This window comes from Schistocerca americana, chromosome 5 (assembly GCF_021461395.2).
Source record: "Schistocerca americana isolate TAMUIC-IGC-003095 chromosome 5, iqSchAmer2.1, whole genome shotgun sequence".
In the NCBI taxonomy this organism is placed as follows: Eukaryota; Metazoa; Arthropoda; class Insecta; order Orthoptera; family Acrididae; genus Schistocerca; species Schistocerca americana.
In genome coordinates this window covers 231,911,674-231,929,443 of record NC_060123.1, presented here as the reverse complement: position 1 = coordinate 231,929,443, position 17,770 = coordinate 231,911,674, and the positions used below count along the sequence as shown (strand labels likewise).

Genomic DNA, 17,770 nt, shown 5'->3' with positions numbered 1-17,770 from the left:
ATTTCAGAGGGGGCCATAGTTTTCTCCTTCTGGCAAAGTATGATACCCGTCGAAAGGTCATGTATGTTAGCTCTGTCACCCAACTGTAAACTAGCGAACCTTCCATCGCGTTATAAGATAAACATCATCAACAACAAACATAGGCAGTTGGATGTAATACAGTCAAATCAGGCGTTCCCGAGTGAATTACACCACTGGACATTAAAATTGCTACACCAAGAAGAAATGCAGATGATAAACGGGTATTCATTGGACAAATATATCATACTAGAACTAACATGTGATTACATTTTCACGCAATTTCGGTGCATAGATCCTCAGAAATCAGTACCCAGAACAACAATCTCTGGCCGTAATAACGGCCTTGGTCTGGGCATTGAGTCCAACAGAGCTTGGATGGCGTGTACAGGTACAGCTGCCCATGCAGCTTCAACACGATACCACAGTTCATCAAGAGTAGTGACTGGAGTATTGTGACGAACCAGTTGCTCGGCCACCATTGACCAGACGTTTTCAGTTGGTGAGAGATCTGGAGAATATGCTGGCCAGGGCAGCAGTCGAATACTTTCTGTATCCAGAAAGGCCCGTACAGGACCTGCAACATGCGGTCGTGCATTATCCTGCTGAAATGTAGGGTTTCGCAGGGATCGAATGAAGGGTAGAGCCACGGTTCGTAACACATCTGAAATGTAACGTCCACTGTTCAGAGTGCCGTCAATGCGAACAAGAGGTGACAGAGACGTGTAGCCAATGGTACCCAATACCATCACGCCAGGTGATACGCCAGTATGGCGATGACGATTACACGCTTCCAATGTGCGTTCACCGCGATGTCGCCAAACACGGATGCGACCATCATGATGCTGTAAACAGAACCTGGATTCATCCGATAAAAATGACGTTTTGCCATTCGCGCACCCTAGTTCGTCGTTGAGTACACCATCGCAGCCGCTTCTGCCTGTGATGCAGCGTCAAGGGTAACCACAGCCGTGGTCTCCGAGCTGATAGTCCATGCTACTGCAAACGTCGTCGAACTGATGGTGCAGATGGTTGTTGTCTTGCAAACGTCCCATCTGTTGACTCAGGGACCGAGACGTGGCTGCACGATCCGTTACAGACATGCAGATAAGATGCCTGTCATCTCGACTGCTAGCGATACGAGGCCGTTGGGATCTAGCACGGCGTTCCGTATTACCCTCCTGAACCCACCGCTTCCATGTTCTGCTAACAGTCATTGGATCTCGACCAACGCGAGCAGCAATGTCGCGATACAATAAACCGCAATCGTGATAGGCTACAATCCGACCTTTATCAAAGTCGGAAACGTGATGGTACGCATTTCTCCTCCTTACACGAAGCATCATAACAATGTTTCACCAGGCAACGCCAGTCAAATGCTGTTTGTGTATGAGAAATCTGTTGGAAACTTTCCTCATGTCAGCATGTTGTAGGTGTCGCCACCGGTGCCAACCTTGTGTGAATGATCTGAAAACCTAATCATTTGCATATCACAGCATCTTCTTCCTTTCGGTTAAATTTCGCGTCTGTAGCACATCATCTTCGTGATGTAGCAATTCTAATGGCCAGTAGTGTAGTTTATGCAAAGCGGCACTAAAATTGGGTTAGTAAACTGGTTTAGTCCTTTTGAGAACAAAATTACGCACTGTCGTAGAAGCAGAGAGGACATAACACGCAGACTGTCGACAGCAAGGAAAGTGTTTGTGACAAAGAGAAATCTGTTAGTACCGAAAACAAAATTGAAGTGTTAAGCAATCCTTTTTAAAGCTATTTATTTGAAACGTAGCTTTGTGCGGAAGTGAAATGTGGACGGTAAACAATTCTGACGAGAAGAGAACAGAAACTTTTGATATGTGATGCTACAGGAGTGTGCTGAGAACATGATAGTTAACAAGGAGGTGTTGAATCAATGCGGGAAGAAGAGAAATTCATGGTTCAAAATGGTTCAAATGGCTCTGAGCACTATGGGACTCAACTGCTGAGGTCGTTAGTCCCCTAGAACTTAGAACTAGTTAAACCTAACTAACCTAAGGACATCACAAATATCCATGCCCGAGGCAGGATTCGAACCTGCGACCGTAGCGGTCTTGCGGTTCCAGTCTGCAGCGCCTTTAACCTCACGGCCACTTCGGCCGGCAGAAATTCATGGAACAACTTTTCTTACAGAAGGTTTTCACTGATGAGATGCATCTGAAAGCATGAAAAAGTCGTCAGTTGTGGGTGGGGCGGAGGGGAGGTGGAGTTACAGTCCTAGGGAGACAGTCAGGCTCACAACAGTAAGCACGTTCAAATGGACTTCGGTTTCAGTAGTTACGCATAGACGAAGAGGCTTGTACAGGGTAGACTGTCATGGATAGCTGTATCGGACCACTCTTCAAACTAAAGACCGCAACAACAACACAACCTCCTCATCATTATAAGGCCAGACGAATGACTGGAAGTTACCCACCAAAACTTCAGCTATTGCTACTGGTGTACTATTCGGACAGCGGGTACATTGGAAAAGATTTGTTAGAGTTCACATGAACGTAAAAGTGCTTGTGTAGCTTGCTAAATTAACTGACTCAGCCGTACGAAGCGACGTGATTTATCCAAGCACCGAACAAGTGGAACCCAGCTTCCAGATGGCAGAGAGGGCGGGAAATAACGTGACAGGTGTCTGGGCAGTCGGCAAGGCACGCGTGGGCAGAGCGTCAGTGTTTGGGGTTGGAGGCTAAATTCTGAGCGCTGGAGGGGAAGTGCCGTACTAAACTGAAGCTTGTGCTGTTTTTTTTTTTTTTTTTCCTAAATATTAAGTGGAGCCCGTCCACATCCACACTTGTATGGCAACCATTCAAAAAGATCTACTGACACCTCTGCTTTGGTTACTACCTGAAAAGAGTCACTCTGAAAAGTGCAACAAACGCAGCGATTTGTTTTCACTTGGCTCGTTAAGAATTTGTAACTTGCAGAGAAGCATCACGAATGGCGTATTTTGAGTAAAGCCTATACTTCTATTATTTCCATATTAAAATTTGCTTCTTTTGGCAAAACAGAGTGGAGTTTACACAGTGTCAATTTAAAATTTTGTGCAGATGCGATTGGGAGAAAATTCTGAAACAGTGGTTCATTAAGTTTATTTAGTAAGGAAATGAGGCAAAGTAAGGTCATTAGCTTACGAACAAGTGCATCCTCAGTACTAAATTGAACGTGTTATCTTTCATCGAAGAAGTCTGTAGTTACTTGAATAACATGGTAGATAATGAAGTTTTGTGTGATTGTCGTATGGCAAAATACTCTCCTCTTTGTCTGTTATTATTTGCCAAAATCTCTTTTTGATATCTCAAATCGTTTATGAAATATGAGGAATGTTGTGGATATTTCATTCTGGCTTTACGGCTGGCGCGCGCAGTCGTAAATAAGTGTGCTACATCAGATCAATTTTCTCGAGACTGGTGACAGATAAGACCTCCACCCAAGTCTAAAGAAAAATTCAGTATTTTAGCTGAGTTTCATATACAGCAACATATTATGTAATATGCACCCAACACAAAGCCATAGCGACCTCTTTTTTTTCATTTCAAACTTTTTCTAATTTCGCATAGTGTCTTATTGAAGTGTTAATATCGCAATAATTATGACCATTAACAAAATGATGGGCAGGTCATCCTGAAGCTGACGTGTAGAGCTGTAAGTAATGCAAAAATGATTGTTTTAGCCAATAATTTGTTTAAATCGTTTGAGAAAAATTACAGGGCGTTTTTCTCGATTCTGGCGTTACCGGCCGGCCAGAAACGGGCGGAAAATGTCGGCTTCCCTTTCCGAACAGCCGAATTAATTCACCCAGAGTACTGGACACGAAAACTAGTCACTGTGCATCGGCCTCAGTGTGGTGCGCGGATTCTAATAGAAAGCGGAACTCAGATTGACTCAAAGAACGCCTTCGGTAAAGTTCCACACTGTCGCATAGTAAACAAAATACATACCAATAAAATATAATAATGCGTTTATGATTGAACTGAATATTTTGTAGCAAGAAGCACGTCTTTCTTAATGGAGAAGCAGCGTCAGAAATGGGGGTGTCATCGGCCGTACAACAATAGAGCCAGTAATGTCCACAATATGCATTCGCCTAAATGATGTTCGGTACACCGTCTATGGTTCTATAAGGCTATTTGAAGAATCATAGCTGTGATACCGTCTTAAATTTGTAGTTATATGCAGATAGACTTGCACTGTAACAGTGCCTGGTGCAAATCTTGGCAGATAACTCTAGGCAAAAATTAATGTTGTGCAATTTCCATAAAAGAGATAGAATTGTCATATGTCGTTTGACTACGAAATCAGCGATCATCACAGCAGTGGCTAACGACTTTCAAGTATTTATGAATATCTCTTGAGACAGATTTGAGTTGGATCTGCCACGTAAGTCTAGTTTGGTGGAAGACATGCGCCGGGCTCAGATTTCGGTGGGACACAATCCGAGGAAGTGTGTCGCCTGATTTGACTGTATTACATCAAACTGCCTATGTTTGTTGTTGATGATGTTTATCTTATAACGCGATGGAAGGTTCGCTGGTTTACAGTCGGGTGACAGAGCTAACATACATGACCTTTCGACGGGTACCGTACTTTGCCAGAAGGAGAAAACTATGGCCCTCTCTGAAATGTCTTGGTATCCTGACAGTGCCATCCGGTTGGAAACATAACAGCTTTCCATTATTAGCATACGCCGGAAATGTCTATATTTACGCATTGTATAACCTCTTTTCAAAAAACTAACTTATCCGTTCACCTCGTCTTGCAAGTCTTTTAACGTCTCTTACAAAATTACAATGCCATTGGCAAAAGTTAGGGTATTTCTATCTTCTCCCTGAATTTTAATTCCTCTTCTAAATTTTGGCTTAGTTCCTCATACTGCTTTGTCACTGTAAGGATTGAATCCCATCGGAGGTAGGCTACAGTCCTGTCTCATTTCCTTCTGAACTACTGTTTCCCTCTCAAGTACTTCAATTGTAAAATCTACAGTCTAGTCTCTTTAAAAGTTGTAGATAGCCTTTCACTCACTGCTCTTTATCACTGCTACCTTAAGAATCTTAAAGAGTGTATTGGAGCAAATATTCTTCAAAAGGTTTTTCTAAATCTACAAATGCTATAAGCGTAGGTATGCCTTCTCTGTCTATCTTTTAAGGTAAATCGCATGGCCAATATTGCCTCGCGTGTCCCTACATTTATCCGGAACACAAATAGGTCTTCAACTAACCCGCCTTACATAAGCCCTTCCATTGTTCTTTAAATAAACTGTGCCAGAATTTTTCATCCGTGATTTATTAGCCTGATTGTTTCGTAGTATTCACACCTGTCAAAATCTGCCTTCTTTGGAACTGGGAACTGAAATTATTACAGTCTTCTTGAAGGCTGCAGGTGTTTCGTTTGTCTCATACACATTCCACTCTGAAGTACGATTACAGTAGTTTTGTCATTGAATATTATGCCAATGATTTATGACTGAATGTTGTCAACCTTGAGTCCGTCCTGTTATTTGAGTGTCAAATTCTTGTCGCAGTATCATATCTACGTCTTCATCTACTTCCTCTCACCTTTCCCTAATACTAACGAGGTTACACATCGAACTACTGGCCGATTCGGATATTTCCGTCGGGGAGCTTTGCGTGAAGTGATCGAATAGCATTCTCGCATTTGAGCAGCCTTTTGTAAACAATTCCGTTATAATTCGACAGCGAAGGAATATATCACTACTTTTTTTAAAGGCGCGAATCTCCTGTGGCGTTCAGTATACGAATAAGAGGATGTGCGCTATCAGATAGGACATTACTGTGTTGTTTGCCCTTTGTTGACGGTGGTAAATTATCAAATGCTCCATGTCATCCCAGATATGCATTACAACAACGGAAATAATTCCAGTACCTGGCTGAACAGTGTCTATTAGCAAGTGAGAATTATCAGTCATCATTTCAAATAGTTCACGACGTACTCTTACCCTAGAATGGGCGAATACCCTCTTGCACTCAACAGCCCCAGTAGATTTTTTAATGCTTCTAACGTCCAATGGCCACAGTAATATATACATTTTGTAACTTCTTGGCAGAATGAAACTGTGTGCCGGATAAGGACTCGAAACCGAGACTTTAACCGAAAAAACATCTACGCATTACTCGTGAAACTTCCTCAAATTAATACTTGCGCCAGTAGCTCCTTCTTAGCTTCTAAACTTCATAGAAGTTCCCTTGCATCTCTTTCGGCGTTATCACTCCTGCTAGAAAGTATACAGGGTCGGAGAAACATTGGGAAAAACTTTTAAGCGTTTGCAAGGTTGGTGCGGTGAGAAATAGTTGTTAAGAAAAAAATTCGATACGTTGCGTCGTTTCCTAGTTAATTAACATTGAAGTTAGCCAAACAGGCCGTTGCGCTCGCAAAATCAAGCGCCCCTCCAGATACAATTAGTGTCAGTTGTTCTCATAGCGTAGACAAAAGCGCACGAGACTGCTGAGGCTTTGGCCCGGTTTCGATCGTAACTACCGTCCGATGCCCAATTTTTGTATCACCCTCTCGTTCGGTCTTCAGGAAACCAAACGAAGAATACCGTCTCTAGCAGGCATATTGAAATTGCGCTCGCAACGGCCTGGTTGGATAACTTCAATGTTAACAAATCCGTAAACGGTGCAAAATATGGAATTTTTTCTTAACAATTATTTCTAAGCATAACCTTCCTAGCAAACACCCTTACAAGCTTTTCTGACTGTCTCTGACCGTCCTGTATAATGGAGAAATGGCATAGTCACAGTCTAGGATATTGTTTCAGGAATGAAATATCCCTCTGCATCGGAGTGTTCATACATTCCGATTAGACTGATAATACGTGTGTTGGAAAATTTTTGTTTATAATTATCGGCAATTATCTTACTGTTATTAACATTTGAAATTTGTCTCACCTTAACAGCAATGCCCAGAATGAGATTTTCACTCTGCAGTTGAGTGTGCGCTGATATGAAACTTCCTGGCAGAATAATACTGTGTGCCGGATGGAGGCTCGAACTCTGGACCTTTGCCTTTCGCGGGCAACTGCTCTACCATCTGAGCTACGCCCCGTCCTCACAGCAAAGGTCCTGAGTTCGAGTCTCGGCCTGGCACACAGTTTTAATCTGCCAGGAAGTTTCATAACAGCATTGGTTTGTAGCCTCTGAAAGCCTTCCTCAACCCGAAAGAAAGAAGCAATAATAACGAAATGAAAAAAGGAAAGGTTATTTTGTGTAATGGAGGAAGGTGCACACCTTGAAAGCTTTCTGTGAACAACATCAGCGAAAATCTTCGAGTAATCTATGTTACTACAAGTAACGTAATATCTTATACAACATGTCATGTACGAGTAATTGTGCCAACGCAATTAAATCTACAATTTAAACGTTGGTGAACTTAAAGAATCCTGTGGCTACAGAAACACAATGACAGTTGCCCGAAAAAAAAAAAGAGTTCAAGATTAGGTTTTAATGTCACATGAGGGCGAGGTCACTGGACAGGACCTGAAGCTCTTATCGGGGATGAATGGGAATGAAAATCAGTCGTGTTTTTAGAGAAAAAAGGAAAAAAAACATCCCAGCATTCGTCTCAAGCAATTTAAGGAAATAAAGGAAAATATTAATCTTGATTACCGTCCCCCACAATACGAATTCGGTGTCTTGCCTGTGCCTCATATTGCTTGGTGTATCCGAGATAACATCAGCTGCATGTGAAGCATGAAAAAGTTGCAGAACGTAATCCAGTCACGTGTATATTACGTCTGTGTTTCACAGAATATTTTCAACCTGCACACTGGTGAATGGTTCAGAGTGCTATTAACTACAGATATTGTCCTTTTCTCTGATGTTGACATCGCAACACATTCAGCTTACTTCTTGAAACTGTAATTCTTGTGAAGGCCTTTGTAAGAATGCGGGATCTGCTTTACTTTACTTAAGCATCTTCTTCCTGTCGTAGTGTGGTGCGTATTGTTTGTCAGGGAGTTCGCCCTCATGAGCTCCATAGTTTGCAAATCCCACTTGCAGCTCAGGTACTCTCGAGAACGTCCCAGATTTGAGACGCACGATGTCGTCTCACGTCTTGGATTTTCGGAAAAAGTCGGCCAATAATTTCCTGCTGTTCCAGCTGCACTACTGCTGCTTCAGATCAACAGCGGGCAGAGATATTAGAAACAGCGATACTGGGAAGTTCATGTTAAGGTGTACAAATTTTATTTACATGTGAAGCAGCTAGCGTCAGACCACGTACTAAAATTTTCGCTGTGATCTTTTACGTGTGAGAAAGTAGAACGTTATTTGCATTCGAAGGAGGTCGCGTCAGGCTACGTACAAAAAGTGCCTATTCAATATGAGAAAGTAAATTCTTTTAGCTATATGAATGGAAGAGCCAACGGCAATGCCACAGTGGTCACACCGGTTCCCATCATATCACCGAAATTAAGCGATGTCGGGCTAGGATGGTTTTACTGAGTGCTGTTGGCTAGCGGGGTTGTGAGGCTAATTGAGGAATTACGTGACTGCGAAGTTGGGGCACCGGTCACGAAAACCGACAAGGGCCGCGAGAGCGGTTTGCTTACCACATGCCCCTCCACATCCGCATCTGGTGACAACTATGGTGAGGACGACACGGCGGTCAGTCGGTACCGATAGGCCTTCAAGGACTGTTGACACAGTGTTTGTTTGTTTGTTTCTTTGTTTGTACATGGATGAAAGAAGAGCATGAGCGAGAAACACAAGAGTAAGTAAAAAAAGAGAAAAATTTCTCTGCTATAAACTCGCCAGCTTCCCAACACCCTTCCACAAATGTGTAGGCCGTTCAAGGTGCAATTACATGCTACATTATAACCTAAAGAACTCACAGGTTTTCTCCGTATTCTTTCCATTTTCCATCTTGTCTCCTTCGACGAATCCTTTATTTTTCAGTTGCATGAGTAGATCTAGAAAATCCTTCTTGGTCACATTGTTCTTCTCCCTATATTCTACATTGTCTGCAATCATTTTCCGAAAGAAGCTGCTGACTTCTGTGAAGCTACCCTTGATCCTGAAAAGCGAAATACTTAATATGAATTGTGTTATTTATCCTCTTACATAGTAATAGTTTGAACACCTGACTCATATAGAGAATGCAATTGACCGTGCTAGTAATGTTCTGTGTGATCACAATACTCAGTTGTAAATTAAATGCTTTTGTTCATTGAACAAAAAATTAAGGACAACAGTAGTATGCTGATTCCGAATGTTTCTCCGATTGCAGAATACATAAAATACTAACTTTACTAAGTCGCAAGAGAAATTCTTTAGTAACAATTGCAGTACGGAAACAGACATACCATTAAACGTTTACGTATTTATTACTGGAAATTGGACCACAAAGCTGCTCCGATGTATTAATATTAATTTACACACTTTTTCCTTTATGAATCATATTCCGTTAGTATAAAGATAAAGAAGAACCATCATCAATATGAAACAAATGAAGGCGTACATTAACAGGCATAAGCAAGTACTGCAAGCGTTCTTAGTCAAATGGATCTTTTCAGGACTGAATCTAATGGAAAATTAGAGGATTCGAGTAATGACAGGACAGGAGATGGATGATATACGCTATGTACATAAAGTGAGAACCGACAAAATGCGACGATGGAAAATGTCGTAGTAATGTACACTAACTGATCAGAATAAATGATGAAGATGCAGAAGGATGAGACATCTGCCATTTCAGAAAGAACTCAACAAGGATATTACAAGAGAAAGAAAATGGCGTGATATTTCGATGATTCTCTATTTTGAATAAGGGAGCACACATACACTCAAGTATGAGTGTAATACAAACGGAGTGCAACGACGATATAATAAAAATTCCAGCAATAGTTATACCGATAATAATAATAATGGCTTTTTGTTATTTCCGTTATTTATGGATTCAGAACCACTAAAATTCGATCAAAGGCTGTCATTTGAATAAGAAGATTTACTCACCACTATCGACGACTTACTGCCCAGCTGTCATTTTCAACTGTACATGTACATACACTGAAGAGCCAAAGAAACTGGTACACCTACCTGATATAGTTCACGCCCCCGCGAGCGCGCAGAAGTGCCGCATCACGACGTGGCACGGACTCGAATATTGTCTGAAGCAGTGCTGAAGGCAACTGACACCATGAATCCTCCAGGGCTGTCCATAAATCCCTAAGAGTACAAGGGGGTGGAGTTCTCCTCTGAACAGCACGTTGCAAGGCAGCCCAGATATGCCCAATAATGTTCACGTCTGGGGAGTTCGGTGGCCAGCGGAAGGGTTTAAACTCAGAAGAGTGTTCCTGGAGTCCCTCTGTAGCAATTCTGGACGTGTGGAGTGTCACATTGACCTGCAGGAATTGCACGAGTCCCAATGCACAAAGGACCTAAATGAATGCAGGTGATCAGACTGGATGCTTACGTACGCGTCATCTGTCACAGTCGTATCTAGACGTATGGAGGGTCCTATATTACTCCAACTGCACACTCTTCCAGAGAGCCTACACCAACTTCAACAGGGTCCACGGATTCAAGCAGGGTCCATGGATTCAGGAGGTTGTGTCCATAGCCGTATACGTCCATATGCTCCATACTTTTTGAAACGAGACCATCCAACATGTTTGCAGTCATTAGCAGACCAATGTCAGTGTTGACGAGCCCAGGCTAAGCGTAAAGCTTTGTGTCGTGCAGTCATCAAGGGTACTCGAGTGGGCCTTCGGTTCCGAAAGCTCATATCGATGATGTTTCGTTGAATGGTTCGCATGCTGACACTTGCTGATGGCCCAGCATTAAAACTGCAGAAATTTGCGGAAGGATTGCACTTCTGCCACGTTGAACGATTCTCTTCAGTCGTCGTTGATCCCGTTCTTACCGGGTCTTTTTCCGGCCGTAGCGATGTCGGAGATTTGATATTTTAGTGATTTCCTGATATTCACGGTACACTCGTGAAATGGTCGTACGGCAAAATCCCCGCTTCATCGCTATCTCGGATATGCTGTGTCCCACAGCTCGTACGCCGGCTATAGCACCACATTCAGTTTCACGTTCATCTTGGTAACCTACCATTGTAACAGCAGTAACCGATCTAACAAATGCGCCAGACACTTGTCTTACACAGGCGTTGCCGACGGCCGCGCCATATTCTGCCGTTTACGTATCTCTGTATCTGAATACGCATGCCTATACCTGTTTCTTTGGCGCTTCTGCGTATGATGATGTATATGTTCACAACTTTCAATCTAGATTCACACATGTATGGGATAACTTCCTGATGTTCACCCTGTATAATTCGTTCAGAAAAGGGTATAAACAAATTTACTGAACAGATTTACTTTGTGTCAAGTTTAGCAAGTTGATTTGCATTCAGCTGTATCGACGACGTATTTGAAAAATGCAAGACACTTTGTCTCTGTTTTTTTGAGTTCACGTAAGACCTGGTAATAACATGTGTACAATCTGACGTAACCTGGCCATGGGCCGCAAATTCGGGATCGTTCACTGAAGACGCCAATAAAACTCGCCGCTTTTCGGAATCCTAAGGCTAACCATCGTCTTCAATTGAGAACACTGTAGGATGCGAAAGTTTATACAGAAAGTGTTCTCATCCGTTCAAGCTGACCTGGTGGTGTACCTGGTAGTGCTCTGGTGTAAACGTCGCAGTTCGTAAAGTCGGGTGTTCGAGCCCACTCAATAATTTACTTTCTTAATCTCATTTCGCCTGTCTGCTCTATGCGTCATTCTGATGAAAGCTCAAAAATAATTTATTTGACTTCCTGACACGCCGGTAAGAGCAAAATTTCCACAAACATTTCGCGCGTGGCTATCTGTCAAAATCATTTCATTTCTGCACGAGAGTTTCCTCTGGACGCAACAGACGCTGGCCAACGGTCAACTGGTGCTAGCTGGCGTCCTCCCGGGTGACTGCGATGCTTTGTTCCTTGTGGCTATTATCTACATTCCACGTTTCTGCATTTGTGATGGCAAGCACACAATTATTTATTATTCTAGTTTGATTTTCACTTGGAAATATCTTCAATACATGCTTCGAGCACAGTGTAGTGACGACAGCGTTGCTCAAACACCATACGTGGTGAGGCATATTGAAGTATGTAATCTACCACTGTGGGCAAGATTTACCTCTAAAATACACTCCTGGAAATTGAAATAAGAACACCGTGAATTCATTGTCCCAGGAAGGGGAAACTTTATTGACACATTCCTGGGGTCAGATACATCACATGATCACACTGACAGAACCACAGGCACATAGACACAGGCAACAGAGCATGCACAATGTCGGCACTAGTACAGTGTATATCCACCTTTCGCAGCAATGCAGGCTGCTATTCTCCCATGGAGACGATCGTAGAGATGCTGGATGTAGTCCTGTGGAACGGCTTGCCATGCCATTTCCACCTGGCGCCTCAGTTGGACCAGCGTTCGTGCTGGACGTGCAGACCGCGTGAGACGACGCTTCATCCAGTCCCAAACATGCTCAATGGGGGACAGATCCGGAGATCTTGCTGGCCAGGGTAGTTGACTTACACCTTCTAGAGCACGTTGGGTGGCACGGGATACATGCGGACGTGCATTGTCCTATTGGAACAGCAAGTTCCCTTGCCGGTCTAGGAATGGTAGAACGATGGGTTCGATGACGGTTTGGATGTACCGTGCACTATTCAGTGTCCCCTTGACGATCACCAGTGGTGTATGCCCAGTGTAGGAGATCGCTCCCCACACCATGATGCCGGGTGTTGGCCCTGTGTGCCGCGGTCGTATGCAATCCTGATTGTGGCGCTCACCTGCACGGCGCCAAACACGCATACGACCATCATTGGCACCAAGGCAGAAGCGACTCTCATCGCTGAAGACGACACGTCTCCATTCGTCCCTCCATTCACGCCTGTCGCGACACCACTGGAGGCGGGCTGCACGATGTTGGGGCGTGAGCGGAAGACGGCCTAACGGTGTGCGGGACCGTAGCCCAGCTTCATGGAGACGGTTGCGAATGGTCCTCGCCGATACCCCAGGAGCAACAGTGTCCCTAATTTGCTGGGAAGTGGCGGTGCGGTCCCCTACGGCACTACGTAGGATCCTACGGTCTTGGCGTACATCCGTGCGTCGCTGCGGTCCAGTCCCAGGTCGACGGGCACGTGCACCTTCCGCCGACCACTGGCGACAACATCGATGTACTGTGGAGACCTCACGCCCCACGTGTTGAGCAATTCGGCGGTACGTCCACCCGGCCTCCCGCATGCCCACTATACGCCCTCGCTCAAAGTCCGTCAACTGCACATACGGTTCACGTCCACGCTGTCGCGGCATGCTACCAGTGTTAAAGACTGCGATGGAGCTCCGTATGCCACGGCAAACTGGCTGACACTGACGGCGGCGGTGCACAAATGCTGCGCAGCTAGCGCCATTCGACGGCCAACACCGCGATTCTTGGTGTGTCCGCTGTGCCGTGCGTGTGATCATTGCTTGTACAGCCCTCTCGCAGTGTCCGGAGCAAGTATGGTGGGTCTGACACACCGGTGTCAATGTGTTCTTTTTTCCATTTCCAGGAGTGTAGATCCGTGGCCTTTTAAATGTAACTATTTAAGGTTCTAGTAGGCGGTGACGTAGTGAATGATGGATATTTTAAGGTTATGAGGACTAGTGCTTAAGAATTAGAAAATGAAGCCTAAAAAGTCTCACATTTACGACATTTGATTTGCTTTGGATTAACAGAGTGATAAAGGCAGCACAGGCAGCGGGGACTGGTCTAGACATTTTTTACAATTATGGGAGGAGTGATACCGAAAAAATAACACCAGAGCACGATTTTCTCGTTTTAAGTAATAACCTTTCGGCTAGAATTAGCCGCTGCATCAGGGCAGACAATGGGCTTTGATCAGTGCGCGTAGTAACTGACTAATGTGAGACTGTGACCTTTTAACCTTCATGTAGAATTTGCATTCAGTGGGTATGGTTTGAAAGTCGGATGCATGGGTACCACTTGCAATAATACAAAGGATAAAAGATAAAAAGGTTGAGCATACACCTGAGCATTCCTACCCTGCATCTTTATTGCTTGCGTGATATTCTTCCTTTACATTAACTAGATAAAATGATATTAATGTAAAACCTTTCCTCAAGCAAAAAGCAGTTCTGAAGTTCTATAGCTAATAATTTTCATATAGTGTTAGAAAAAAATTTTTTGGAAACTAGGTCAAATATTTAGTGAAATGTTTTGTCAAAAAGTAAGACATAAAATGAATTAGAGAAACATTTTAAATAAGTTTGAATGACGCTCTAAATCATGCAGGGGTGAGAAAATGAGGTTCTTATTGAAAATGTGCCTCCCTTTCCTGATATTTGAACGATTCTCTATTGAAAAATTTTTTAGACTTACAAAATATAGGTTTGCAAAACTAGGCCTCACTCTGGTCAGTTTGATATCCTGTTTGTCCATATCTCGTCTTAGCTTGGCTATGAAAATTCTGACAAAACTCCATTGTGTAATTATCCGCCAAATCACTAATTAACATTTGTAATAAGCCTTATAACTTTCAAAAAACTAAATATTTTTAGCTAATCTAGACATCACACTGGTCAATATGAGACCTTATTTGTACATATCCCACTTTTCGTTTGTCTATGACAATTTGGACAAAATTTTTCCCTCAAATCACTAATTAAGTCTGTGTTAATTAGCCTGATACCTTTCAAGCAAATAAGCCATAATTTCCACAACTTGGCCTTACGTTTGTCAATTTGATATCGCATTTGCCTCTCTCCCACTCACTGTTTGGTTATGAAAATTCGGACAGGAACCAAGTGTGTGATTTATTAGGAAGTTTTGTTTTCGCTTTACTCAAATATATTAACAGGCAGGCTGTTGAGTACCATGAACAGCTTGCAAAAAGTGTGTCCATCGCCACTGGCATTTGTTTTCAGAATCTGAGACAACTTTCGGAATGAAAAAAGGCGAACAAAAATCAACAAGTGCTGCACTCTGACGATTTCACAAAAGTACGTATCCAGTACCTTTTTCAGGAGGTCACCCCTCACTGCAATTGTACTCCTGATCTAGCGCTCTTCTTAAATGATTGTCGAGACAATACATTTCTGGACAAAAATGCAATTCTACTTGGATTGGCGGTATAGTTACGGCTAAACCAGTAAATTCCCACAGGCAAGAAAGCGAAAATCGATCCAAGCGTTATCACATAACTGCACAAAGTGTGAGAATCTATACTGTTAATAATCAATGTTATCTCTTATGTTTAATAAGCCACCGAAAAACGCTCAAAAAATGCACTGTTTTAATGCAAGTGAATTACAGCTTACCATGATGGAGAAAGTCTAATAAAACAAAAAAATATCAATAATACGAGCCAGCCAAACATCTCTTGCGTCATTAAGTTAGTACACACTTTTGACCTCAACGTGGTCTGTGTTTACATGCATTATGGGGCTGTCACAAATGTATGTATACCTGGGAGTGAGAATAGGAGCAAAAAGAAACCCTTGGTAACAAATTATTCAGTGTAACACGTAAATTTATCAATATGTTTAAAAAACTAAAAATTATGTCGCTATAAGCAGAAAAATGCAAGTTTCATCAAGAATGTTAAAGTATCTTAATTTGATACAGGAGTTATTAAAACAAGGCTGTGATACGAATTAAAATGGAGATGTGAAGATTTCCTGTTGCTAATATGGTAACTTGCAGCTCGGTAGGACAAGGGATAAAAAGCAAACAAAGTAGCTGTGTTTGCAGCGGAGAGAGCACAGGCTGTTTTGCTGTACAGTGAAAAAACGTTAGCTAGTGAGCCAGTGCTGCCTGCACTCAACTCTTAATGATGTAGTAACTGATAATACAAACAATTCATAAACTAAAATTAGTTGTAGATTTTTTGTGAGTTGACCTTATTGAAATGAAAATCATAAACTTGATAACCCAATGGTACATCGTCAGTGAGAATCATTCAGATGGTTTAACATAAACGACAAGAATATGCCAAGTGAATTTAGTAGACTAATCCTGTGGCACATCACATCAGGAAGCACGAGATGGTCACATATTTGCCAAACGTATTCTACAACGTTACCAAATCTCAGTTACACCAGTGGCAGGAATAAATATGCTTCCACAACCGACACAGAGGTCGAGCTAGCTCCCCCTCAGGAAGTTCACGCTTCGAAGGAAGGATAACGCTAGCTGCTGCAATGTGGACTGCAAGCTGAAACACCGAAACTATACGGGTGCCGCGCTCTTTCTCAGTGGCCGTTGTAACTATTTATGTTTTCCTGTCTTAAGCAGAATGTACTCTAAAAGGCTCATTTACTAAAACTAGCTCACTTTATTAGGTTCAACAGGTGCTATAGGGTAAACGTTATGACTCAGTGCCATATTTTGTTCTTTTGAATATTACAAAAAAATGGTTCAAATGGCTCTGAGCACTATGCGGCTTAACTGCTGAGGTCACCAGTCCCCTAGAACTTAGAACTACTTAAACCTAACTAACCTAAGGACATCACACACATCCATGCCCGACGCCAGATTTGAACCTGCGACTGTAGCGGTCGCGCGGGTCCAGACTGTAGCGCCTAGAACCGCTCGGCCACCCTGGCTGGCTGAATATTACAGACTTGAACATATAGACTTACTGATACTACTGTAGAGTATAGTCTTGTATGGAAGTGAAATGTGGGTGATAAGCAGTTCAGTCAATAAAGAGTAGAAACTTTTGAAATATGACGCTATTTGAAGAATGCTGAAGATTAGATGGTTAAACTGAATAACAAATGAGGAGGTACTGGATCAAATAGGGGAAAAGAGAAATTCATGGCACATCTTGACTAAAGGAATTTATTGGTTGAGAGTACACTTCTTGAGGTATCAAAGAACTGTCAATTTGGCTCTGAGCACTATGGGACTCAACTGCTGTGGTCATAAGTCCCCTAGAACTTAGAACTACTTAAACCTAACTAACCTAAGGACAGCACACAACACCCAGCCATCACGAGGCAGAGAAAATCCCTGACCCCGCCGGGAATCGAACCCGGGAACCCGGGCGTGGGAAGCGAGATCGCTACCGCACGACCACGAGATGCGGGCTGTCAATTTGGAAATGGAGGTAAATGTAGCAGGTAAAAACTGTAAAGGGAGACCAAGTCCTGAATACATTAAGCAGCTTCAAATGGATGTAATACATGCATTCAGTGCAGAACTCATCTGCTGCAGGTTTCACGCATGTTATAAGATTGATTCACTTCTGTTGTATGACTATCTATTGTATGAATGTAATCCAAGTACGTTAGTGGACTTTAGCTTTGATAAGCACTTTTAGTGCAGGTCTGATTTGATAATGAACGGCTACGTTCCAGACTAGTCACCAGTACAACTTATACTCGACTCTGACAGAAATTTAATAAGGAACTTAAGATTAGTATCTAACTATACAGAAACACTGTCAGTTGGAGTAGCCGAGAATGAGATTTGACTACCTATTTTGTGAAATACTGCCATTGACTGTACTATGCAAAAAATTTAAACAACAGGTCCCACAGGTTGTTCGCATAGTACAAGTCATTTGAAGAATAGCAACAGAGTCTTACCAATGTACATCTTTAACTGACCTATTAATTATCTGACCTGTGTCAGGTTGTATCAGCCGCTATCTTTCGGGCTTAGTTAACTGACCTGGCTCGGGTTTATTTCGGCGGTGTGA

At 42.7% G+C, this 17,770-nt stretch overlaps 1 protein-coding gene across 1 annotated transcript in view; it reads right to left on the bottom strand.

The window, feature by feature from the left end:
* The window catches only part of LOC124615670 (cytochrome P450 6k1-like), a 134,080-nt gene that overhangs the window by 19,592 nt on the left and 96,718 nt on the right, over window positions 1-17,770 (bottom strand). Inside the window, exon 5 of the mRNA XM_047143698.1 lies at window positions 8,894-9,075. Coding sequence (XP_046999654.1) covers window positions 8,894-9,075 — 182 coding nt within the window. The remainder of the gene's footprint in view (window positions 1-8,893; window positions 9,076-17,770) is intronic.